The 25,888-nt window shown below is 38.1% G+C and overlaps 1 protein-coding gene and 1 pseudogene across 14 annotated transcripts in view; one reads left to right on the top strand and one right to left on the bottom strand.

Annotated features, from left to right (window-relative positions):
• Positions 1-25,888, top strand: part of DOCK7 (dedicator of cytokinesis 7) — a 221,160-nt gene that overhangs the window by 9,378 nt on the left and 185,894 nt on the right. For all 14 annotated transcript variants that reach the window (XM_045064651.1, XM_045064650.1, XM_045064649.1 and 11 more), the window contains exon 2: positions 19,834-19,939. In XM_045064651.1, the coding sequence (XP_044920586.1) occupies positions 19,834-19,939 (106 nt within the window). The remainder of the gene's footprint in view (positions 1-19,833; positions 19,940-25,888) is intronic.
• Positions 12,957-13,549, bottom strand: LOC106005681 (annotated as a pseudogene).

Here is a 25,888-nt window from a genome sequence, read left to right as displayed (position 1 = left end):
ATTTACTTGACGAGAGAGAGAGATAGCAGAGAGGGAACTAAAGCAGGGGAAGTATAAGAGGGAGAAGCCGACTCTCTGCCGAGCAGGGAGCCTGATGTGGGGCTTGATCCTGGAACCCTAGATCATGACCTAAGCCGAAGGCAGATGCCTTAACGACTGAGCCACTCAGGTGCACCTTGTTTGAGGAATATTTTCCTACCCTATGGTCATTAAGATATTCATCTGTATTAACCTTATAGTTGCATCCTTTATATTCCACCTGGACTTGATATGTGTATGGTGTGAAATTTTAATTTTTTTCCAAATAGATTGTCCTTTCCTCATTGACCTGCCCTGCCACCTCTATTATAGATTGTGAGTCCTCATTTGTGGGTCTTTGTCTGGGTTTCGCTCTTTTGTTCCATTGGTCTGGTTATACGTATTTTCACCAATTATAAACAACTTTATTTATTTAAGATTTTATTTATTTATTTGACAGGCAGAGATCACAAGTAGGCAGAGAGGCAGGCAGAGAGAGAGGAAGGGAAGCAAGCTTCCTGCTGAGCAGAGAGCCCGATGTGCGACTCAATCCCAGGACCCCATCATCATGACCTGAGCAGAAGGCAGAGGCTTTAACCCACTGAGCCACCCAGGCACCTGTATAAACAATTTTAATTATCATAAGTCTTGGAATTTGGTAGAATAATTAACTTCTCTCATCATTAAAGAAAGTGTCTTGACTTCTCTTAGCCCTTTGAATTTCCTTGAATATTTTAGAATCTATCAAAAAGCAAACAAAAAATCCCCAAGTCCTATTCAAATTTGGTTGGGATTACCTTGACTCTGTATATCAGTTTTGTAGAGAAATGATGTCCTAATAATAATAAATAACAATAATAATAAATAATTTTGTATTATAATATTGAGTTTTTAAGCCTTGATTATGGTTTATCTCTTTGTTTACTTAGGTCTTCTTTATCTCATACAACAAAAGTTTATAAAATTTTCTCTGTAAGATTCATGCATATCCTTTCTAGGTATATAACCATTTTTTATCCAGCTATATACCTTGCTAAACTCATGTCAAATCTAAAAATGTGTCTGTGGCAGACACCTGAGTAGCTCAGTAGGGTAATAAGCATCTCTCTGCCTTTGGCTTAGGTCCTGATCCCAGGCGGTGGGACTGAGTCCCACATAGGTCTCCTTGCTCAGCAGGGTGCTTGATTCTCCCTCTGCCTGCTGCTCCCCCTGCTTGTGCTCTCTCTCTGACAAATAAATAAATAAAATCTTAAAAATAAATAAATAGGGGCGCCTGGGTGGCTCAGTGGGTTAAGCCGCTGCCTTCGGCTCAGGTCATGATCTCAGGGTCCTGGGATCGAGTCCCACATCGGGCTCTCTGCTCCGCGGGAAGCCTGCTTCCCTCTCTCTCTCTCTCTCTGCCTGCCTCTCCATCTACTTGTGATTTCTCTCTGTAAAATAAATAAATAAAATCCTTAAATAAATAAATAAATAAATAAATAAAGTGGAACCTGAAAGTTATTTAAAAGATGTATCCATGAATTTTGTATTTTCTGTGTCATCTGGATATCATGAATTTTTGTTTCTACCCTTCCAAACCTTACAGTTTTGTCTTGTTCTGTGGACGGTTATCTTGTATTACTATGTAGATTATTACCATTTCTGTTTAACGTTGTACTAATACTGAGCATCCTCATTTTGCTGATGACCTCAGAGGGAAAGCTTTTTATGTTTCTTAACTTCTTTAAGCCTAAGGGTTGCTGTAAGTTTTTTTGTAGATAACCTTTTAATATGAGTTGCCTAGGAAATAGAGACTGAATCAAGGATTAAGAGTTGAGGGTTTATCTGGAAGGCATAATCCTGGGGCAGCAAGAGAAAAGGGAAGTGAGGCAGAGATGGGAAACAATGTAAGGTGATACCTTATCTTCTTTGGCCACTGTTCACGAGGCGCTGGGGAGGGACTGTTTGGCAGGTATCTTTGGACATAGGAACAGTTTCTCTAGTCAGTAGATACGAGTCTGGAAGAAGATTTATCTACCTGCTTTTGTCTTGCATCCTGTTTTCCATTAGTCAGCTCCATGAGAGAGTGAACTTTCCTTCACTTCTCGGTTGATCATATGCTTTCGCAAGCGTCTAGATGTGTCACTACTTTTTCCAGTGGCTTTTTACAGAGGGGACTTTTTGGTTGCATTTGACAGAAACACCATTTAGATTAATTTGCTTACAACTGAGTACATCAGGTGCCAGGATACAGAGGGTATGAACAGCCTCTTCATGTCTTTGATAGATTTCCCACTAAATGGTTGCGATGAGAGTTGACAGCCCCAGGCTCAAATCTTACCATTTAGTTTGGCTCGTGTCACATGTTCCTGCTTGAACCAATTACAATGTTTAGGGTCAGTGGGGATGCTGGCTGTTCCTGTGTAACATGACATTCTCGAAGGCTAGAGGACAGATGTGATGGTGTCATCCCCAGCCAGTCTCAAGCGATGAGTTCCTTGCCAAAAAGAAGAGGTTTCTAACTAAAAGAAAGAGGGGGAGGGCAAATTCTGGTCACACCAGAACAACTGGTATTCTTTAAGATTGGTCATTGTAATTTGCTCAGCCTCACTGTAATTATTTAAATATATAGCAATATAGTTAGTTGTACTACCTGTTAAAATTTAAATGTAACTGGCGAATACAAAAATATAAAGAAAAGCAGTGTAATGGGAAGCAACTGTGGATCCCTGTTACTTAACTTTAAGTTTAGCTCTGATCTTAGTGGCAGCTCAGCCTCATGGGCAGTTGGCTTGGTTTCCACCGTCTGGCTTTCCTAGGCTTCTCTCTGTTGTGGTTCTGCAGCATCATGAGGTGTTTCTCATTTGTCCTCTGTGACCAGAAAACTGCACTCATCAGCCATTTAATGATTTTAATAAACTTTGCTGAAGATGAGGGATTGGGGTAAGGAAGGAGGCTAAGGGTGCAAGACTTTCTTCGAGACTCTACTTTGGCTCTCCTCTTCACATTCTTTCTCTGACTGGAAAGCAATTTCTTTTCTCTCACCCTCGTTACAGCTTTATGCAGGCTCTCTCTTTTTTTTTTTTAAAGACAACTTTCTTGAGGCATACTTTATATACCATAAATTAATTCATTAAAACTTTTTAAAATTTATTTTAAAAAGATTTAATTTATTTTAAAAAGATTTTATTTATTTATTTGACAGAGAGAGGTACAGCGAGACAGGAAACAAGCAGGGGGAGTGGGGAGAGGGAGAATCAGGTTCCCCACCAAGCAGGGAGCCCGATGCGGGGTTCCATTCTGGGTCCCTGGGACATGACCTGAGCCTAGGTACATGCTTTATGACTGAGCCACCCAGGCCCCTACATTTTTTTTTTTTTAAGATTTTATTTATTTATTTGATAGAATGGGAGAGCACAAGCAGGGGGAGCAGTAGAGGGAGAGGGAGAAGCTGGCTCCTTACCGAGCAGGGAGCCTGATGAAGGACTCGATCCCAGGACCCTGGGATCTTGACCTGAGCTGAAGGCAGATGCCTAAGCATCTGAGCTACCCAGGCGCCCCTAAATTAATTCATTTTAAGTGTACTATTTGATTATTTTTAGTAAATTTACAAAATTGTGAAGCCATCACCCACAATCCAGTTTTAGAGCATTTCCAGCACCTCCCCAGATACCTTGTACCCATTTATTCTCTATTCCCAGCCCAAGTCCTGGGCAACAACTATTGTACTTTCTGTCTGTCTCTCTCAAGATTTGCCTTTTCTGAACATATGAAGCCCTTTGTGCCTGGCTTCCTTCACTTAGCATAACATTGCCATGTTTCATCCATGGTATGGAATTTATCAGTACTTTACTCCTTTTAATGGCTGAATAATACTCCATCGCAAGTCTGTAGTACATATTGTTTATTTGTTCATCAGTTGATGGACATTTAGATTATTCTACCTTTTGGACATTGTGAATAGTGCTGCTATGAACATTCATGCACAGCTTTTTTTTTTTGAACACCTATTTTCATTTCTTGTGAGTATATTCCTAGGAAAGGAATTGCTGGGTCATCTGGTATTTTATGTTGAATTTTTTTTAAAGGTTGTTTTTTTTTTTTTTTTTTTTTTTAAGAAAGAGAACATGAGCAGGGGAGAGAAGTAGAGGGAGAAGGAGAAGCAGACTCCCTACTCAGGAGGGACCCCGATGTGGGATTCGATCTCAGGACCCTAGGATTATGACCTGAGCCAAAGGCAGACACTTAAACTGAGCCACCCAGGTGCCCCTCTGTTGAATTTTTTAAGAAATTGGGAAACTTCCACAGCAGCTACACCATTTTACATTTCCATCAGCAATGTATGAGCCTTCACTCTTTTCCACATCCTGGTAACACTTGTTAATTGTTTTCTTTTTGACTGTAGGCATTCTAATGAGTGTGAAGTGGCATTTCATTTTGGTTTTGATTTGCATTTCCCTAATGATTTGTGATGGTTTTTCTTGTGCTTATTGGCCATTCACATATCTTCTTTGGTAAAATTTTTGTTCCTATCCTTTGCTCATTTATAAATTGTGTTATTTATCTTGTTTTTGAATTGTAGGAGTTTTTTTTTAATATGTTCAGAACACAAGTCTTTTATTAGATATATGAATTACAAATATTTTCTCCCTGTCTGCTTTGTTTCTTCATTTTCTTTTTTTTTTTTTTTTTTTTTTTTTTTTTTTTTTTTAAATATTTTATTTATTTATTTGACAGAGAGAAATCACAAGTAGATGGAGAGGCAGGCAGAGAGAGAGAGAGGGAAGCAGGCTCTCCGCTGAGCAGAGAGCCCGATGCGGGACTCGATCCCAGGACTCTGAGATCATGACCTGAGCCGAAGGCAGCGGCTTAACCCACTGAGCCACCCAGGCGCCCTGTTTCTTCATTTTCTTAATGGTGAAGTTTGAATCACAGAGATTTTAAATTTTGATGAAGTCCAGTACATCTTTTTTTTTTTCTTTTGTATATCATGAGTTTGTTTTTATTCTCTAAAACTGCTTAATTCATGGTCAAGATTTTCTTTTCTGTTTTCTTCTGAAGTTTTTATAGTTTGGCTCTTACTTTAGGTTAATGATCCATTTGCATTGATTTTGTGCATAATGTGAGATGAAGATCTAAATTCATTTTTCATGGGGCGCCTGGCTGACTCAGTCAGTGGAGCGTGCAACTTTTGACCTTGGGGTTGTGAGTTCAAGCCCCACATTGGGTGTGAGGTTACTTAAAAATAAAAAAAGTCTTTATATTCATCTTTGCATGTGACTGTTCTGTTGCAGCATTCTTTGTTGCAGAGGCTATTCTTGTCTGGTTGAATTGTCTTGGTACCTTCAAAAATCAGGTGACCATAAATGGCTTTAGTTTTTCATACTCCATTCTGTTTCATTGAACTATGTGTCTAAACACTAATACCATATCTTTTTTTTTTTAACAGATTTTATTTATTTATTTGACAGAAAGAGAGACAGCGAGAGAGGGAACATAAGCAGGAGGAGTGGGAGAGGGAGAAAAGCAGGCTTTCCACTGGGCAGGCAGCCTGATGCAGGGCTTGATCCCAGGACACCAGGATCATGACCTGAGCTAGAGACAGACACTTAACTGACTGAACCACCCAGGCACCCCAGTCTTGTACTTCTTTTGTTAAATCTGTTTCTAAGTATTGTTTCTGATGTTATCGTGGTGGAATTGAAAAATTATTTTTGATATTTATCTGCTAGTATATAGAGATATAGTTGATTTTGAACTTACATCCTCTACCTTTGCTGAACTTATTAGTCCTAGTAGTTTTTTTGTGGATTCCTGCTTACAGGATCATGTTGTCTGTGAATAAAGAGGTTTATTTCTTCCTTTTCCATCTGAATTGCCCTTAATTTGTTTCCATTTCTTTTTTAAAAAAACTTTTTAGGGACGCCTGGGTGCCTCAGTTGGTTGGACGACTGCCTTTGGCTCAGGTCATGATCCCAGAGTCCTGGGATCGAGTCCTGCATCGGCCTCCCAGCTCCACGGGGAATCTGCTTCTCCCTCTGACCTTCTCCTCACTCATGCTCTCTCTCAGTGTCTCTCTCTCAAATAAATAAAAATAAAATCTTTAAAAAAAAATTAAAAGAATGTTTTTTAAAAGATTTTTAAATTATTTATTTATTTGACAACAGCAATCACAAGTAGGCAGAGAGAGAGAGAGAGAGAGGAGAAGCAGGCTCCCCACTGAGCAGAGAGCCCAATGCGAGGCTCGATCCCAGGACCCTAGGATCATGACCTAAGCCAAAGGCAGAGGCTTTAACCCACTGAGCCACCCAGGCACCCCTGTTTCCATTTCTTTCCTTCCTTCCTTGTGGTGCACTAGCTAGAACCTCTAGTACAGTGTTGAATAGTAAGAGCAGACATTCTTGCTTTCTCCCCAGTCTAAGGAGAAAAGCATTCAGACTTTCACCCTTAAGTATGATGCTGTTTGTAGGCAGATGCTGTGGTAAAGGGAAGAAGACAAAGATTTGAGAAGTATATCAGAGTTAGAATGACAGGACTTAGCAACTAATTGGATACAAGATATAATTTATATGTTTGTGGGAGATTCTGGTGCTTTTTTTATGAAGTAGGGTGGAATTGAAGATAAATTTATCTCTTTTTGGGAATATTGACTTTTTACAGTAAGAGGTTTTCTCCCCCTTCCAGTTTTCATTTGGGTTGGCAATTTTAGATCAGTTTTAATTTTTCCAAATGCTAAATTTTTAAATTATTTTTTTCTGTAGTTTTAAGTTAATATGTTCCATGAACTGGGAACAATGTTATTACCAAGTTTTTGTTGAGGAAATTGAGATATGGTGGGATGCTTTAGATCAGAGTGATGGAGATATCCACGTCTCTTTCATACAGCGTTCTAAATTTTTGACTAAAATGTTATTCCAGAATTGTGTCAGATGGGATACATGAGTCATCGACATCTTTTTTTCTTTATCCTTCCCAAAAAGGGATTATGTCTTAAATGTTAAGTGTGTTATATAGAAAGACTGTTTCTGTTCTTTGGTTTCACAAATCATCCTCTCTGTGTTTTTGCTTCTTAGGCCTTTAGTGGCTTCTGGCCCATTGTGAACCTGAATTCTTAAAGAATTTAACAAGTGACAGGGACTCAGAAGAAAGTTTTATTTAGCCATCCCGGAAAGATAGGAAACAGATCATAACAGCGGTGGTGGTTGTAATTACAGTGTTCCTATTAATATGTTAGTGTATACACTAGACATTTTCACTGAGTATCTTTAGTTGACCTCATAGGCTAGGTTTTCAAGAACAGAGAACTCATTAATATGAACTGTAGCTAGAATCATTTACCTTTGGAAACTTGCTTCTAAGGAAAGAGGCCTTAGGAGTTTTATGGATCTGAATTCAAACTCTGTCTCTCTATTTTTCATAAACTTGGAAAAGTTACTTTATTTTTGAAGTTTATCTAAAAATATCTGGTTTTTTTTCTGACTGTAACATAATATATGGTGCTGCAGAAAATTTGGAATACAGAAGGCCCAAAAGAAAAAATAAAGGCCATTCATAATTCTAGATTTAGACAAAAATCTCTCTTGGAGCTTGCATTCCAGTCATAATCTTTACAAATCTAGAAATAGCCTAAATGTCTACTAATAGAGACTGCTGGTTAAATATGTTCTGGTTCACCCATGTTCTAAACTCTGTAGCAGATCGAAAGCTGGAGAGCAGTTTTTAAGAGTGGGGATTCTATGTTCAGATCTTGGCTCTATTCCTTATTAGTTATCTGAACTTAACCTCTTGATACTTTAAGATTCTAAAATGCCTACTTCACAGAGTTTTTCTGAGGATTAAATGGGGTATAACAAATCTAACATACAGTATCTGGCATATAAGTTGTAAATGCTTGATAAATATTGCTAGAGGATTATTAATTTTATGTGCTGATATGGAGTGATTCCCAAGATATATTAAGTCTATAATGTAAGGTATCAAGAAAAGTTTTTTTTTTATTGTATGATGTCACATATGAATATTAAAAAGTAGACACATTTTTCTTGAAGGATACCTGATAAAATATTAAGGGGTTACATTTAGGAAATAGGACTGGGGATAGGTGATGGTAGAGAGATGTATTTCTTGTTTTTACCTCTTTGTGAGGTTTGTGTTTTTTAATTGCCAGGTATATATTCCTTTTGTTTACTTTTTTTTTTTTTTTTTTTTTGACAGAGAGAGAGATCACAAGTAGGCAGAGAGGCAGGTGGGGGGTGGGGAAGCAGGCTCCCCACTGAGCAGAGAGCCCGATGTGGGGTTCGATTCCAGGACCCTGAGATCATAACCTGAGCCGAAGGCAGTGGCTTAACCCACTGAGCCACCCAGGCACCCCATACTTTTTTGTTTGTTTGTTTAAAGATGTTATTTATTTATTTCACAGAGACCGAGGTCACAAGTAGGCAGAGCAGCAGGCAGAGAGTGGAGGAAGCAGGCTCCCTGCTGAGCAGAGAGCCGATGCAGGGCTCGATGCAGGGCTCTATCCCAGGATGTCTTCCTGGGACACCTGGCTGGCTCAGTCTGTAGAGAATATGACTTTTGATCTCAGGGTTGTGAGTTCAAGCCCCACATTGAGTGTGAAGTCTACTTAAAAAAAAAAAAAAGATGTCTTCCTTTATAGATTTATTTTCTTTGTCTTTCCTCTATGTTGGAAAATCTTATTTCTCTGCTACTTGTAATAACTTTGTTTACATAATTGTAGAATTTGAACATAGTTCTGGAACCAGCCTTTGCAGGTAGGTTAAATAACAGACTGCTTTGAGATAAGTAAACATATCATATATCTTGTTTCAAAGGAGTTTCTTGTAGAATAGGGGAGCATTGTGTTTCTGTGTTTCACTTAATAAATGGGATAATGATGTGTCAGCAAGGCTCTTTCAGAAATGGTTATGTATTTAGAATTCTTCTGTGGATTCAGATTTTTCCCCTTAGCAAATATTTACCTATTTGACAGTAATAGTTAAAAAGGGATACTTCCTTGGCCTTTCCCAATCAAGTTAGAAACAACTGTACTTACAAAAGACATTTGGAAGATTTATATATTGAGTAGTCTCCAAATTCATCCTTCTGCCCTATCTCCTTTTCTCTCTTTGCACTCTTGTATCTGTGTCTGCATTTCTTCCTTTCTCTCTCTCCATTGTCTCAGATACTGAGCATATAAAGATTAATGGGATGCAGGTCCTGTCCTTAAGAAGCTCACATCAGTTGTTCCATTCTAACATTCTTTCTGAACTACTTTCCCGGGGCCGGGGTTGGGGAAGAATTATGATTTTTTTCTCTATTCCCATTTTTTCAGTCCAGCTTCGAAAACATTTATTAAAGTACTCAGGATGTGCCAGGCATTCTGGTAGAGGGTGCAAAGGTAAATGAAGTCCCCCCTTTTATTGCTTGGTTTCTTTCAAGGAGATAGGTAAGTAGATTTCAAAACAATTTGATAGATACTATGTCTATAATATTGTTTGGTTTTCACAATGAGGTGTTTTTTTTTTTTTTTTTAGATTTCATTTATTTATTTGAGAGATAGAGCATGAGAGGGGAAAAGGTCAGAGGGCAAAGCAGACTCCGATGAACCTGAGAGCCTGATGCGGGACTCAGTCCTGGGACTCTGGGATCATGACCTGAGCCCAAGGCAGTTGCTTAACCAACTGAGCCACCCAGGCGCCCTCACAACAGGTAGTTTTAGATAGTGCTACCAGGTTGAGGTAAAGACTATTCATTTTCTTTAATGGCAGAAATTAACCTGCCTTGAGACATTTATACAAAACAGGAGCCAGCGTAGCATACTCCAGAAGTAAAGTTTCCTTGTTCTCCCTAATTCCTCAAGGAGGTTGCAAAGGTACCTCTGAAGTGTGAGAATGTGCCAGACATGAGAGCCAAGTTCTTGATCCTTCACTGTTCCTTTTCCCTTCCACCATACTTTCAAATTTTCCCTTCCACCATACTTTCATATTTGAGGGTTGTGTTAGTATTCCAGAAGAACCTGCTTTGTAATTTATGTGCTTATATCAAAGAGAACATTTATAAGCATTGGACTTTCCTGCTGCTGTAATCAGACTCTGTGTCAGCAAGTCCAGGTTCTTAGTTCATGGTGAAAAGCAGTCTGGCCAGTCTGCTGCCTGTCTAAATGAGCCCCCGGTAACTCTGTTTCCTTGAGTGTATACGGATACACATGAGTACTTTGAAAGCACAGAGGAGGCATAGCTAACCTGAGTGGAACAGAACACATAATCAGGCAGGGCATTCTGGAGGACACGATACACTTTGTGAAGAATACTTGCCTCATCTGTACTCCATAATTAGTTTGCTAGTTTTGTACATTTAGGTAGAATAATAACTGAAGAGTTTAAAGCTAAATTACTGGCATCATTTGCATCTCTAATATATAAGGACATTTCCTGCATTACTGTAATACTGTTATCACACATTAAAAAAAAACAAAAAACAATAATTCTTAATAATGTAATACCTGTCCATGTTCAGGTTTCTCATTATCCCCAGAAATGTCCTTTGTAGCTGGTTTGTTCAAATCAGGATCTAATTAGGAACCATTCATTACAGTTTGTTATATCTTTTAAGATTTTTTCTTTTTCCCCTTCTTTTAAATAGACTGTACTTTTTTTGGCCTGAAGTCTTTTTTGTTTGTTTATTTGTTTGTTTGTTTTTTATTATTTTTTTCTTTTTTCTTTTTTATAAACCTGTAATATATTTTTATCCCTAGGGGTACAGGTCTGTGAATCTCCAGGTTTACACACTTCACAGCACTCACCATAGCGTATACCCTCCCCAGTATCCATAACTCCACCCCCTTCTCCCAACCCCCCTCCCCCCAGCAGCCCTCAGTCTGTTTTGTGAGATTAAGAGTCACTTATGGTTTGTCTCCCTCCCAATCCCATCTTGTTTCACTGATTCTTCTCCTACCCCCTTAAACTCCCATGTTTCATCACCACTTCCTCATATCAGGGGGATCATACGATAGTTGTCTTTCTCCACTTGACTTATTTCGCTAAGCATGATACGCTCTAGTTCCATCCATGTTGTCGCAAATGGCAAGATTTCATTTCTTTTAATGGCTGCATAGGATTCCATTGTGTATATGTACCACATCTTCTTTATCCATTCATCTGTTGATGGACATCTAGTTTCTTTCCATAGTTTGGCTATTGTAGACATTGCTGCTATAAACATTCCGGTGCACATGCCCCTTTGGATCACTACGTTTATATCTTTAGGGTAAATACCCAGTAGTGCTATTGCTGGGTCATTGGGTAGTTCTATTTTCAACATTTTGAGGAACCTCCATGTTGTTTTCCAGAGTGGTTGCACCAGCTTGCATTCCCACAGAAAGGGTTCCCCTTTCTCTGCATCCTCGCCAGCATCTGTCATTTCCTGACTTGTTAATTTTAGCCATTCTGACTGGTGTGAGGCGATATCTCATTGTGGTTTTGATTTGTATTTCCCTGATGCCGAGTGATATGGAGCACTTTTTCATGTGTCTGTTGGCCATCTGGATGTCTTCTTTGCAGAAATGTCTGTTCATGTCTTCTGCCCATTTCTTGATTGGATTATTTGTTCTTTGGGTGTTGAGTTTGCTAAGTTCTTTATAGATTTTGGACACTAGCCCTTTATCTGATATGTCATTTGCAAATATCTTCTCCCATTCTGTCAGTTGTCTTTTGGTTTTGTTAACTGTTTCCTTTGCTGTGCAAAAGCTTTTGATCTTGATAAAAATCCCAATAGTTCATTTTTGCTCTTGCTTCCCTTGCCTTTGGCGATGTTCCTAGGAAGATGTTGCTATGGCTGAGGTCGAAGAGGTTGCAGCCTGTGTTCTCCTCAAGGATTTTGATGGGTTCCTTTCTCACTTTGAGGTCCTTCATCCATTTTGAGTCTATTTTCGTGTGTGGTCTAAGGAAATGGTCCAGTTTCATTTTTCTGCATGTGGCTGTCCAATTTTCCCAACACCATTTATTGAAGAGGCTATCTTTTTTCCATTGGACATTCTTTCCTGCTTTGTCTAACATTAGTTGACCATAGAGTTGAGGGTCTATTTCTGGGCTCTCTATTCTGTTCCATTGATTTATGTGTCTGTTTTTTTTTTTTTTTTAACACTAAAACTTAGCCCACTGTCTTTATTTATTTATCCATGACACTGATTTGCTGAAAAGACTTATGGTGCATAATGACCTGCCTTCTGGTTTTTATCTGATTGCTTCCTTTGGTACCGGCCTGTTCTAGTGTTCTCTGTAGATGTACAGTTTGATTTAATTCAGGGTAAACATTTTAGGCATACTTAGTATCATACTTAGTAGATGACACAATGTTGCATTTCTTTAATAGATTGTTTTTGTTTTTTCCTGGTAAATTATTGATTTATTCAATGTCACTGCTACTGCTAGTAAAGCCTTTATTTGCAGGAGGTAGACATCTGTACTAGATGGTAATGAATATTTTTAAAAAATTACAAGTAGAAAAATATGACCGGGCGTTATATCTAAGGTGACTACTTGATATTTGATGTGTGTATGTATACACACACATCACACACACATATATACCCTACATATACACAGACACATACATACAAACACAATAGATTACATATATCCTGTAATGTAAGCCTTACTTTGTCCTCTGGGTCCTGCTCAGAAAAGGTTGACCATTTTTAGTCTAGAGGAACTGACTCATTGTTCGTGAGCTGTGCTGTATATCTGCACTCCTTAGCGTGAGAGAACACCTTATCAAGGTAAATTCCCATCTGTTGGCATGGATAACTCTTTACTGTTTCACATATTGGGGAAACCATGTGTGAGAAAAGGAACCAACAGCTGCCATCATACTAAACTCCACGCTGTATCTTGGTTAAGGTTCTTAAAGATACTCCTTTGAGTTTCGTATTCATCCCAGAAAGGATTCAGGGCACTCCATTTTTATGTTGTTATTTGCAAACGCTTTTGCTTTGCTAGTTCTTGTATTCGATCTTCATATACTTGGGAGAAGAGGTCCTCTTCAGATTTTGTTCTGTCTCAGTAAAGTTTCCCACCTTATGTCTCCATTTCTTCTCTGGGCTTTATGTACCTGGACTACATGTGGCCATCAAAGTACATTGGGGGTCTGGAGGCTCGTAGAGCTTTATACTCCTCCTCCTTTTATATTCTTCGTATAGAATGGTCAGAAAGTAGCTTCTGTTCCATAGAGTGTCGAGGGGCTTATAGTTAAAGAGAAGGAAGCCTTTGATGATTAATATGGGAATTCTTAGCATTTACAGAGTCTGTTGGTAATAGTGAGTGTCTTGGGCTTTTTGTCCAGCAGGAAATGGTGGGTATCATTTTTTCCATGTTGAGTGCTTTAAGCACATCATACTGCAGAAATCCATCTGTATTTGTCTCTTTCTCATACTCTGGCTTAAAAAAATCATCCTGAGATATGATGCTGCAGTTTGGAAGGTAGTTCTGCAGATTCTTAGCCATGTTGTCTTCCTGCCATTTGTCACAGTACTAACTCCAATGACAAATGTTTTCATGATTAGCTTTGAAAATCCTGTTTTCCTGAAGTTTTCAGGTGTCAATTCGAGTCCTCCCAAGCAAAGTGGCAGAAGCCCATAGTCCCTCCTTCCACACCTCTAATCTGTTATTTTCTAATCTATTGTTTTCTTTGTTTTGCTTCTCTTTATCTTTAATGCCAGCTAGACACAGTGGTAGAGCTGTGATTCAGCCCATCAGTCACCAGTCTTGGGCTTGGATAGTCATAGCACTGATCAGCTGTTCTTTCTTTCCCTTTTTCCTTTGGGGATTTTTAGCCAGCCCTTTTTTGCCTTGTCTCTGATATATTCTCTTACCTGGTATAGTCCATGGTATATCCTCTTACCCTTCACTTCTTCCCTAACTTCTATTTTATATGTAAACAGTTACAGTTCCAAGAGATCTTATTTTCTTATTTGACATAGTACATTGCAGCTATGTGACTTTATAGTAGAAGTACACACTCTTCTGTTTTGTTTGAACTCTCCTTACTTATCTTTTAAATTAACATTTATTTATTTAGTTATTAGTTATTTTATTTTTTAAGTAAGCTCTACGTGTGGCTTGAACTCAGGACCCCAACATCAAGAGTGGTAGTAGGCTCTATAAGGCTCCCCTCTCCTTACTCATCTTTACTAAGGTTTTATTTCTGGTCCCATGAAGAATGAGTAGAGATGTGAGAGGCCCAGATTGGTCTTTCTGGATATCATGGGTTAAATGGGGCATCTGAAAGTGGGAGGAGGGTAGAGGAAAAATTAAATAGCATAGAATTTCCTTCATGATGTGAGTCCTTTGTTGGTTATTTCCAATGTCCTGTGGTGAATGGCCTTAGTGTATTCTTTTGTGAAAATTGTAATGCATATTGACATAAGGCAGGGGGGTGGGGGTGGGGAGGTGGGGGAGAGCTTGTAGAAATGGTGAGAGTTGGTAAGGAGACAAATCATGTTCTTTAGGGAGTGGAAGAAGGTATTCTCTTATAATTTAGGAGTGTAAGTAACTATGGAATTTTTGACCTACCCTTTCCACTTTGCAGTTAATATATTTTTAAAAAGATTTTATTTATATTTGACAGAGAGCACATGAACACATGCACAAGCAAGGGGAGTGGTAGAAGTTGAAGGAGAAGCAGACTCCCCACTGAGCAGAGATCCTGATGTGGGGCTTGATCCCAGGACCCTGAGATCATGACCTGCACCGAAGGCAGACTCCCAACTGACTGAGCCATCCAGGTGCCCCTGCAGTTAATATTAATAGATTATTAGATGTAAAAAAGACTTCCCTGTATTTCCCTACTATAGAGCTATCATCAGGAGTAGGGAAAATTATTGTTTTATTGTTATTTTTAGGTTTTATTTATTTGAGAGAGAGAGAGAGAAAGTGAGAGAGAGCACAAGTGGTGGGGAGGGGTATAGGAAGGAGAAGCTGACTCCCTGCTGAGCAGGGAGCTAAACACAAGGCTCCATCCCAGCACCCTGGGATTATGACGTGAGCTGAAGACAGATGCTTAACTATCTGAAACACCCAGGTGCCCTGGAGTAGGAAAAATTATATGGGAAAAGGCAGTCTACAGTGGTCCTCGTTATCCAGTTTTCACTTTCTGAGATGAACCTCAGTCAGGGAACAGATGATCCTCTTCCTGCGGATTCAGCATCTCTCTTCTCAGTAGTAGACTAATGCCCCTTACTTCACCTCATCACATAGACATTTTTTCATCTTCTATCATCACAAGAAAAAGAGTGAATACAGTATAATAAGGTATTTTGAGGGACCACATTCACTTAACTTTTATTACAGTATAGTGTTATAAAGGCTCTGTTATTGTTGTTACTCTCTTACTTTGCCTCATTTGTAAATTAAACTTTGTGGTAGGTGTGTCATACAGGAAAAAGGATATAGATAGGGTTAGGTACAATCTGCAGTTTCAGACATGCGTGGGGGTTTTGGAACTATTCCCCATGTGTAAGGAAGAACTACTGTCTAATAAGGAATTTTAACTAATACCAGGAACTATATTCATCATATTTTTTGTCTTGCATACTTTAGACCATAGTATGGTTAAGAGATATTATTTTTCATTTGGGAAAATTTCCTCACTACCATTCCATGAAATCTTCTCATACATCTATTCAGTGTAAATACATCCCTTGTTTCATTTTTATTGCTGTTATAGCCCATTTTAGAAATGCTTTTTATTTTGAAATTATTACTAATTTTCTTTTTTTGGGAAATTATGTAATGTAGAAATAAGACAAATATTTGTAGCATGGGGATTATCTTTTGTTGTATGTCTTTGTTACCATGTCTTTTGAGGTAATCATATTTCATTTATTTTAAGTTTCACTGCTTAACATTTTCTGAAATCAGGATAGGTGTTCCAAATAATTGATGTTATGGTGGTTAATCGGCAAGGTTTTTCTCTATTAGCTGTGCATGAAGTAATGGCAGGTCTTAATAATTAATGACATCTTGAATTTGATGAAATTCTGATAACTCATGGTTTAGCCCCAGAAACAATGAGATAATGCGGAGGTTGGTAGACTGAGTTGAGTAGCACTGAGGAAGAGACACATAAATAGTCTAGAATATTTATTCTACATCTCTTTGTGAAAAAGCTTTTTCATATTCTCATCTAAGTCTTGACAAAAGGATCAGGAGATTTTAAGGCCTTTAAACGCAATAAAGAACACACAGTATATAGGCTTCATTAAAAGGCCCAGGGGGAGGGGCCCCTGGGTGGCTCAGTTCATTAAGTGTCTGACTTCTGCTCACATTGTGATCCTGGAGTCCCAGGATGAAGTCCAACATCGGGCTCCCTGCTCAGTGCAGAATCTACTTCTCTTTCTCCCTCTGGTCCTGCCCGCTCCTTCTCTGTCTCAAATATATAAGTAAAATCTTAAAAACAAAACAAAACAAAACAAAACAAAATGCATAAAAGGCCCAAGGGGAATCCCAAACTGCAGTGAACTTTCTTGTCTTTTCACATCTGGTGGAAAGTACAGAGATTTCCCGTATATGCTTCCCCAGCAAGTTTCCCTTATTTATTTGTTTTTTTTAAAGATTTTATTTATTTATTTTACAGACAGAGATCACAGGTAGGCAGAGAGGCAGGCAGAGAGAAAGGGGCAAGCAGACTCCCCACTGAGCAGAGAGCCCGATGTGGGGCTTGATCCCAGGACCCTGAGATCATGACCTGAGGGGAAGGCAGAGGCTTTAACCCACTGAGCTACCCAGGCGCCCCTCCCTTATTATTAATGTCCTGCATTAGTGTGGTATATTTTATAATTGATGGATATATATGGATATATTATTATTAATGACAGTCCATGGACTACAGTGGGTTTATTTTTGTGTTGTTCATTCTGTTGGTTTTGACAGATGCATAAGGACATCTGCTTACCATTATAGAATCATACAGAGTAAATCATTGCCCTAAAGATTCCCTCTACCCTACTTACTTATCCCTTCCTTTTCCTCCCCCGCTCTAACCCTGACAACTCTGTTTTTTTTGTTTTAATTGGTTTTATAGTTTTGCCTTTTCCAGAACGTCATATAGTTGGAATCATCCACAGGATTTTCAGAATGGCTTCTTTCACTTGCAGTATTCTTTCAAGGTTCCTCCCTATCTTCTGTGGCTTAATAACGTATTTCTCTTTATTGCTGAATAATATTGCATTGTATGGAGGTACCTCAGTTTGTATATGCATTTACCTGTTGAAGGATAAACTTCTAGGTTTTAGTAATTATGAATAATAGGTTAGCGTTTTATAAAACACAGAAATGGTCTAAAGTACATAAAAGCACCCATTTAAAAAAGCTGAGCTAAATCAGTATCTTGAGACTTACTTTTTTTTACCTTTGTATCAAAATTTTCTAATTGAGTAATAAGCTCAAAAAATATGGCTCAGGGGGCGCCTGGGTGGCTCAGTGGGTTAAAGCCTCTGCCTTCGGCTCAGGTCATGATCCCAGAGTCCTGGGATCGAGCCCCACATCGGGCTTTCTGCTCGGCAGAGAGCCTGCTTCCTCCTCTCTCTCTGCCTGCCTCTCTGCCTACTTGTGATCTCTGTCTGTCAAATAAATAAATAAATAAAATCTTAAAAAATAAAAATATGGCTCAGTAAATATGTGTGGAATGGTTGAACATGAAAAATGAAAGGAGGTCTGAAAGAGAAGGTGGGGGAAAAGATTGTATCACAAATCTGGATAATTTTTGAAAAATGAGATTGTTCAGAAATTCAGCTGGAGATTTGGATGAAGATGTTTAGGGCTCTGAATTCCGACTCTGGCTTGATAACACTGCAGAAAGTATCAGGCTGTCCCGGGAACTAGGTCATTAGACCTATTTTAATTTATTTGCAGTAGAATGATAGGAGAAAGTAGGGTTCAGTTTTTGGAAAAGAGTAAAAAACCCCAGAAGGCTAATTTTATAAAATAAAGAAGTGGACAGACAGTGATCATAGTGTAGAGGTTAGATACTGACTACAGAAAAAGAATTGCACAAAATCTGTGGATGGTGGTGTTTATTTTGTGTTCTTGAGTTGTAATTTCTTTTTTTTGAATTATAATTTCTATTTAATAAAAGTGATACTAATGTGAGGAAGTTATTAGTTACAGGATTTGGGACTCATTGAATATTTTGTTTTATAGTTTTGTGAAATATAAGGAATATGGATACTGATGAGGTATGAAGTCATTTGAATTTCTAAAATATTTTTGTTTTAGAAATGCTATGCAAGGGGCGCCTGGGTGGCTCAGTGGGTTAAACCGCTGCCTTCGGCTCAGGTCATGATCTCAGGGTCCTGGGATCGAGTCCCGCATCGGGCTCTCTGCTCAGCAGGGAGCCTGCTTCCCTCTCTCTCTCTCTGCCTGCCTCTCTGCCTACTTGTGATCTCTCTCTGTCAAATAAATAAATAAAATCTTAAAAAAAAAAAAAAAAAAAGAAATGCTATGCAAATAAATTTGAAATACTAGTATGCCCCCAAGGGTTAGCTTGAAGTGATGAAACTTTTAAACTCTAATCCTAATTGAAATAAACTTAATCTGTTGTATTGTGGTAATGCTTTTGTGTTTTACTTCATTTATACTTCAGTAATACTGTATATTTTATAACATACAGTAATAATACATAATATGCAGTATTATTTCATTACTTCAGTAATACTGTATATTTCATAACCAGTCACCTGTTTTGAGTGTTGCATGTTCAGTATTTTAGGAAAAACATTGATGAATGAAACCGCTGCCTCCTGTTTATATAGAGCTACATAAAATGTGGAAAAATAACTAGGAAGGAGGAAAACGCATTAGATTATAAATGCTCTAAGAGTTTTAATGAAGGGTGGTATTATTTTTAGTTGGGATGAGCTCAGATGTTTGTATACATGTCTTGGTATTTGAGTTTAGCCTAAAACTAGTTAAGAATTGAATTTGTGAGTATAGGAGAGAAATATCTTTGTGGGAAGCAATTTATATTCACTCACAAGAATGTGGGAAAGGACATGCAAGGCTAGAAAGGTGATTAGGGTTAGATTATGGAAAGCCATTAATGCCAGAGTATTAAGGATGATTTCTACTAGTTAAGTAAAATTAAGAGATAGTTTTCTGAGGCATGAATGAGGAGCTAGTGATATTAGAAAAGAAGGAGTTTTTTCCTCCTAATTCTTTGTTTATAAATATTTTAGAATTTTATATCCTTAAGATATGTACATTTTAATATATATGTACAAATGTATATATACATATGTATATATGTGTGTGTATATATGCATATATACATATATATATGTCTTATTATAGCTTCCTGCTGTGTTGAAAGCTACCGTATGTTTCCTGAAATGCCAGATACAAAAAAAGCCTTCTGTAAGTTGGCTGTCACTTTTGTGACATCAGCATAAGATATTCTACTGTATTATAGGCAGTATTTACTGAAGTATTTTATGAATTTATGGCCCTGTTGATACTCTTGAGATTTTGTTGGTTTTTATTTTTTTAATTTTTAAAAAAAGATTTTATTTATTTGACAGACAGAGATCACAGGTAGGCAGAGAGGCAGGCAGAGAGAGAGGAAAGGAAGCAGGCTCCTTGCTGAACAGAGAGCCCAATGCGCGACTCGATTCCAGGACCCTGGGATCATGACCTGAGCTGAAAGGAGAGGCTTTAACCCACTGAACCACCCAGGCGCCCCGAGATTTTGTTGGTTTTTAAATGAATATTTAATATACTTAGTTTGCCTCCATTTTAAACATGGTTATTTTCTTTTTAAATAAAATATTTACTTTCTTTGTTATAGAACTGTGGCTGCTGAAGTCAGGAAGCAAATCTCTGGACAATACAGCGGTTCTCCTCAACTGCTCAAAAACCTCAACGTTGTTGGCAATATATCCCATCATACCACAGTAAGTAACATCTTTAAAATATGGGATGTTAACTGGCATGTTATTGATGAGGCTATGAAAAAATAGTACAAAGATGAGCCAGTGGATTGGGTTCCGTCACTAGTCTCATAATGTTATTTGTTGCCACCCTTGTCTTTCCTGAAATTTGAGTTGGGTTAGGAGGTGTAATGCAGGTGTTGATTTCCTAGTCAACTCTGAAACTCTACCTTCAGGATTTATCAACTCTGGAATTTTATAGTGAAGACTCCCCGGATCCAAGGTGATTCATTACAGGAAAATTTAAGAATCTATTCTGGGAATATGTACTGAAGGAAATACTAAATAATTACGTAGATTTGTAGTATTTTCTGTCCCCTTTTATAGAAGGGAATATATAGGTAGTGAATCATTGCCTTAACCAGTTACTGTGTCAGAATCATAAGCATATGTGTTCTTATTAAGGGAACTGGCATGTGAGGATAATGAATTTTAGAGAGAAAGCTTGAGTGGGTGGGGAGTGGGGGTTGGGGGAAGTGGGTAGAGGAGAGGAAGAGGGAGAGGGAGAGAGAAAATCCTAAGCTAGCTCCTGCGAGGGCTCGGTCTCTTGACCCTGAGGTCATGAGCTGTGTAGAAATCAAGCCACCTAGGTGCTCCAGGATAATCAATTTTGATAAAAAAACTGGTACTTACTAGTTATAGTAAGAATATGAATTAGAAATATACATCCATTTGTCAAAAACTAAAAAAGTAATTAAGAGTGGCTTGGGTAGGGGTACCTGGGTGGTTCAGTGGGTTAAGCCTCTGCCTTCGGCTCAGGTCATGATCTCGGGGGCCTGGGATTGAGCCTTGCATCTTCTCAGCAGGGAGTCTGCTTTCCCCCTCTCTCTCTCTGCCTACTTGTGATCAATCACTGTCAAATAAATAAATAAAATCTTAAAAAAAAAAAGGAGTGACTTGGGTAGAGTTATATATTAACATTTCTTCATTCAGATAAGAAAGGATACCAGTTATTAAAATACATTGTATGCTAGAACATAATAGTTTGATTACCTTGTGATAACATGTTTATAATGTTTGCATTATTAAAAATTTTAAAGATGGAGTTTACATTTAACAACAGTAACACATTGATTGCAGAAGTTTTAGAATACATGCATTTGTAGGTGATTTCAGTGTACCTGGAGGTGATCCTTTTAATGCCCTCTCAGAGTCTTGAACTCCTTTTTTATACTGATATTCTATGTCCTGTGTTATACCTCAGCCACTCACTTCTGTAGTCATGCCCTAGATTTGGCCACTATAAATAATCGTGACCCCTCTATAATCTCAGTTTTATGTTTCTTACTCTCTGGCTACTGCTTCTTACCTTTCTTGCTCTCTTGTTCTGGTATCCTTCTTAAAATTTGTTTTTATTTTTAAGTAGGCTCCACATCCAGTGTGGGGCTTGAACTCATGACCCTGAGATCAAGAGTCAGTCACATGCTCCCTGATTAAGCCAGCCAGGTGCCTGTCTTATTCTGGTATCCGACTCCAACTGTCCTTCACCCCCAAAACCTAGAATCCATGGTCCTACTGACTTTTTCCTGCACCTCACACTTTCATGTTTTCTTTTCTCTCCTTACCAAACTTAAATTATTTGATGATCATTGTAACGACTCTCTTGCATGTAACCTTGAATTCCTTAACTTCTCATTTCACTGGCACAACCTCAGTGCTGTTCAAAATCCCACTCTGCACTTGGGCAGCTGAGTGTGGCTGGAGAAAAACATAATCCTAATGACTGGTCTTCCTCGGTTTATGAGCGTTCACTCATGGAGGCTTTAACATTTCCAGGCAGATAGTATGTTTTCCCAGTTCATTCATTTCCCCACTGTTACAGTTTGCTTATTTTGTGCCTCCTACTCTTAACCCCTAATCGCTTTTTCCCATTTTTACTCCTCAGATAATTTGGCTTCATATTGCACTTGTGAAAATTGAAGCAAGTCAGAAAAGAACATCCACATACTCCTACCACCATGTGTATTCACCAGTTGTCATCTGTACCCATGTAGTCTACCTGTACACCTGTGACTCTAGGTGAACCACTCGTGGACAAGCGGAGGGATGAGTCAGTCCCTGCTTGGCTCAGTTATTGAAATGCACCCCTTTAGTAATTCTCCCTTCTCCTTTATCACCTTTCCTCCCTATTTACCCAGTCATTCCCATGAGTATACAGACATGCTGTTATTTCTCCCATTTAAAAAAATCCTGTTTTGCCCTACTTTTCTACCTGTCCCCAGCCTTCTGTATTTCTTTGCTCTTCTTTGCAACACAGTTCCTTCAAAGGATTGTCAGAGCTTGCTGACATCAATTTGTCTTCTTGTATTCTCTTTGATAAAGTATTTTTAACTTTTAGGAATCTTTAAACATACTTAGAAATAGAAAGACAAGTATAACCATTGATATTTTCTTACTTAACAACAACGCTGTTATCACACTTAACCAAAATTAACAGTAATTCATTGGTATCATCTAATATCCAGTAACTGCTAAATTTCCTTGATTATCTCATAAATATCTCTTTATAGTTGCTTTATTCAAATGGAGTTCCACATAAAATCCACCGATAGCATTTGGTTTTAGCTCACTTGTGCTAAAACAAAAATAAAAACTAGTTTCTTCCTCCCCCAACTTCTAACTTTGTTTTTATGCCATTGAGATTATTGAGAAAATTGAATTAGTTGCCTAATAGAATTGCCCGTTTTTTTTGGATTTTATGTTTGCTTCCTTATAGATTTGTTTCTCTAGCTCCTTCATTCCCTGTAGCTGACTAGGATTCTGGTTCAACTTTTTTGAAATTTCCTCCTTATAGACTCATTTCTCTATCATTCATATTTCCTCTAACTGATTAGATTCTGGTTTAACTTTTTTTTAACAGCTTTATTGGAGTTTGAATCACACACCGAATAATTAACCCATTTAATTTACAAATCAGTGGATTTAATGTATTCACAGATGTATGTAACCATCCCCACAGTCATTAGAACATTTCATCACCTCAGAAAGAAACTCCTCATCTGTCACCTGTTAACCTCCCATCCCTAGCCCAAAACAACCTCTGTCAAATACCAGAATTTTGATGGTACACCAGAAAGGATTGAAAGAGATCTTAACACTAAATATGTCCTCCAAATCCCAACACAAATGATTGTTGAAGAAAGTGTGGTAACGTTGCCTGTTAGAGGTTCTGTAGTGCTTCACTATTGCTTCTCATCACCCTTTAACCCTGCTTACAGCCCAGCCATGCTCTTTTTTTTTTTTTTTCCCAAAAGATTTTATTTACTTTCTTGTCAGAGAGAGAGCACAAGCAGAGGGAGAAGCTAGGCTCCCTGGCAAGCAAGGAGCCGATGCAGGACTTGGTCCCAGGACCCTGGGATCATGATCTAAGCTGAAAGCAGCTGCTCAACTGACTGAGCCACCCAGGTGTCCCCCAGCCACAGTCTTCTAGAAAATCATGTTGTAATCTCTTCCCTTGGATCAGTAAATACAGGATCTTTCCTTGGAGTCTTGCAAAATAATTTATAGTTATAATCAGCTCATCACCACATTCCAAGACTAACCCAAGCAGCTGTCTCTGTTGGGCATCAGAGGGAGGGGAGGTAGTTGTAGCAAACTTGATTCTGTGATCCAGGTCTAGCTAACACCGCCTCTAGAAAGCCAGTGACCTGTGTGAATTTGGGAAACAAGATTGTTTTTTGGTATTTTTAAGAAAGTCACAGCTTCCTTCCCTTCCCTAAGACTTACTCATGTATGGTTGGTCATTCTTTGAGGAAAGATTAATTTTGAATTAGATATATGTAAGGACTCCCAGCTTTTGTCATTATTTTCATTGAATATTCATTTGTGACACTTTGAATCCTGAAAAGTATGCTGCCCTAGAAATAATACTTGGGCAGAGAAACATGACCTAAAAATTTTTTTTAAAAAGTTCACTTCAATCTATCTGTCTGCCTATCTATCTATCTATCTCTATCTTTCTATATTGTGGTAAAATATATGTAACAAAATTTATTATTTTAACAATTTCTAAGTATATAATTCAGTGGCATTAAGTATATTCACAATATTATGTAATTATCACCCCCACTATACATCACCACTGTCCATTTCCAGAAATTTTTCATTATCCGAAACTGAAACTCTGTAGACCCATTAAGCAGTAACTCCCAGTTGCCCCCTCCTCCCAGTCCCCAGTAACCTCTGTTCTGTTCTATAAATTTGTCTGTTCTATATACCCTATAAAGTGCGGTCATATAATACTTGTTTTTTTGTCTCTGGTTTATTTCACTTAGCATTTCTTCAGAGGGTTGTCCATGTTAAGACTCAATAATATACCATGGTATGTGTATACCACATTTTGTTGATCCATTCATCTGTTGATGGACATGTTGTTTCCATGTTTTGGCTGTTGGTGTATCACTGCTGTGAACACGAGTGTACAAATGTCTGTTTGAGTCCTATTTGCAGTTATTGGGTGGAATACCTAGACTTGGAATTACATCATATGGAATTCTATTTTTTGGTATGATTATTTTGGGAACATTTGAAAGGCTTCTGATTTCTTTATATCCTCTCCTATACTTGTTTTCTATTTTTTTATAATAGCCATCATAATGGGTGTGAAGTAGTATCTGTGTTTTTGATCTGCATATCCTTCATCCTGCAAATTTTGTTATGTTATATTTTCATTTAGTTCAATGTATTTTTAAAATTTCACTTTTCAGACTTTTACAATTCATGGTTTATTTGGAAGTATATTGTTCATTTCCTAAGTGGAGATTTTCCTGTTACCTTTCTGTTGCTAATTTTTAATTTGTTTATATTACGGTCAAAGAACAGACTGTGATTTCAGTTCTTTTACAATTGTTGAGGTTTGTTTTATGGCTTAGGATATGGTCTGTCTTGGTATATGCTTTTTGGGCTTTTGAAAAGTGTGTTTATTCTATTGCTATTAGGCAGACTGTACTATAAATGTCAGTTAAATCCTGTTGGTTGATGGTACTGTTGAGTTTTACCATATCCTCATTGGTTTTCTGTCCAGTTATCTATCAGTTGTTGAGAGAGAGGTTTTGAAGTTTCCAGTTTTAATTGTAGATTTTATCTTATTTTTCCTTTCAGTTCTCTTAATTTTTCACATAATTATAGCTGTTTAATACATACACCTTTAAGATTGCTGTGTCTTCAGGGGTGCCTGAGTATGTGGCTCAATGGGTTGAGCCTCTGCCTTCAGCTTGGGTCGTGATCCCAGGGGCCTGGGATCGAGCCCCAAATCAGGCTCTCTGCTCAGCGGGGAGCCTGCTTCCCCCCCTCTCTCTGCCTGCCTCTCTGCCTACTTGTGATCTTTCTCTCTCTCTCTGTCAAATAAATAAATAAATAAATAAATAAATCTTAAGGGGGTGGGGGAAGATTCCTGAGTCTTCTTGTTGGATCATAGCTGTTATCAGATAATGTCCCTTTTTATCTAATACTTTACTTTGCTCTGAGGTCTGATTTTATTTTTTAATTTTTTAAAGATTTTATTTATGCATTTGAGAGAGAGACGGTGAGAGAGAGCATGAAAGGGGAGGAGGTCCAAGGGAGAAGCAGACTCCCTGTGGAGCTGGGGGCCTGATACGGGACCCGATTCTGAGACTCCGGGAACATGACCTGAACTGAAGGCAGTTGCTTAACCAACTGAGCCATCCAGGCCCCCAAGGTCTGATTTTAATATAGCCACTTCAGAATTCTTTTGATTAATGTATGTATGGTACATCTTTATCCATTCTTCTATTTTCAACTTCCTTATATTGTCTTATTTGAGGTGAATTTTTTGTACACCATACAGGTGGGTCATACCATTCTGCTGTTCTCTTTTAATTGGTGTATGGAGGCATTTAAATTTAATATTATTATTATTATTATTATTTTGCTAGGGCTTTATTCTGCCATTTT

The sequence above is a fragment of the Mustela putorius genome, unplaced genomic scaffold (genome assembly GCF_011764305.1).
Source record: "Mustela putorius furo isolate JIRA1106 unplaced genomic scaffold, ASM1176430v1.1 tig00003853_pilon_pilon_pilon, whole genome shotgun sequence".
Lineage (NCBI taxonomy): Eukaryota > Metazoa > Chordata > Mammalia > Carnivora > Mustelidae > Mustela > Mustela putorius.
Note: the sequence above shows the minus strand (reverse complement) of the source record. Positions and strands in the feature narration are given on the sequence as shown.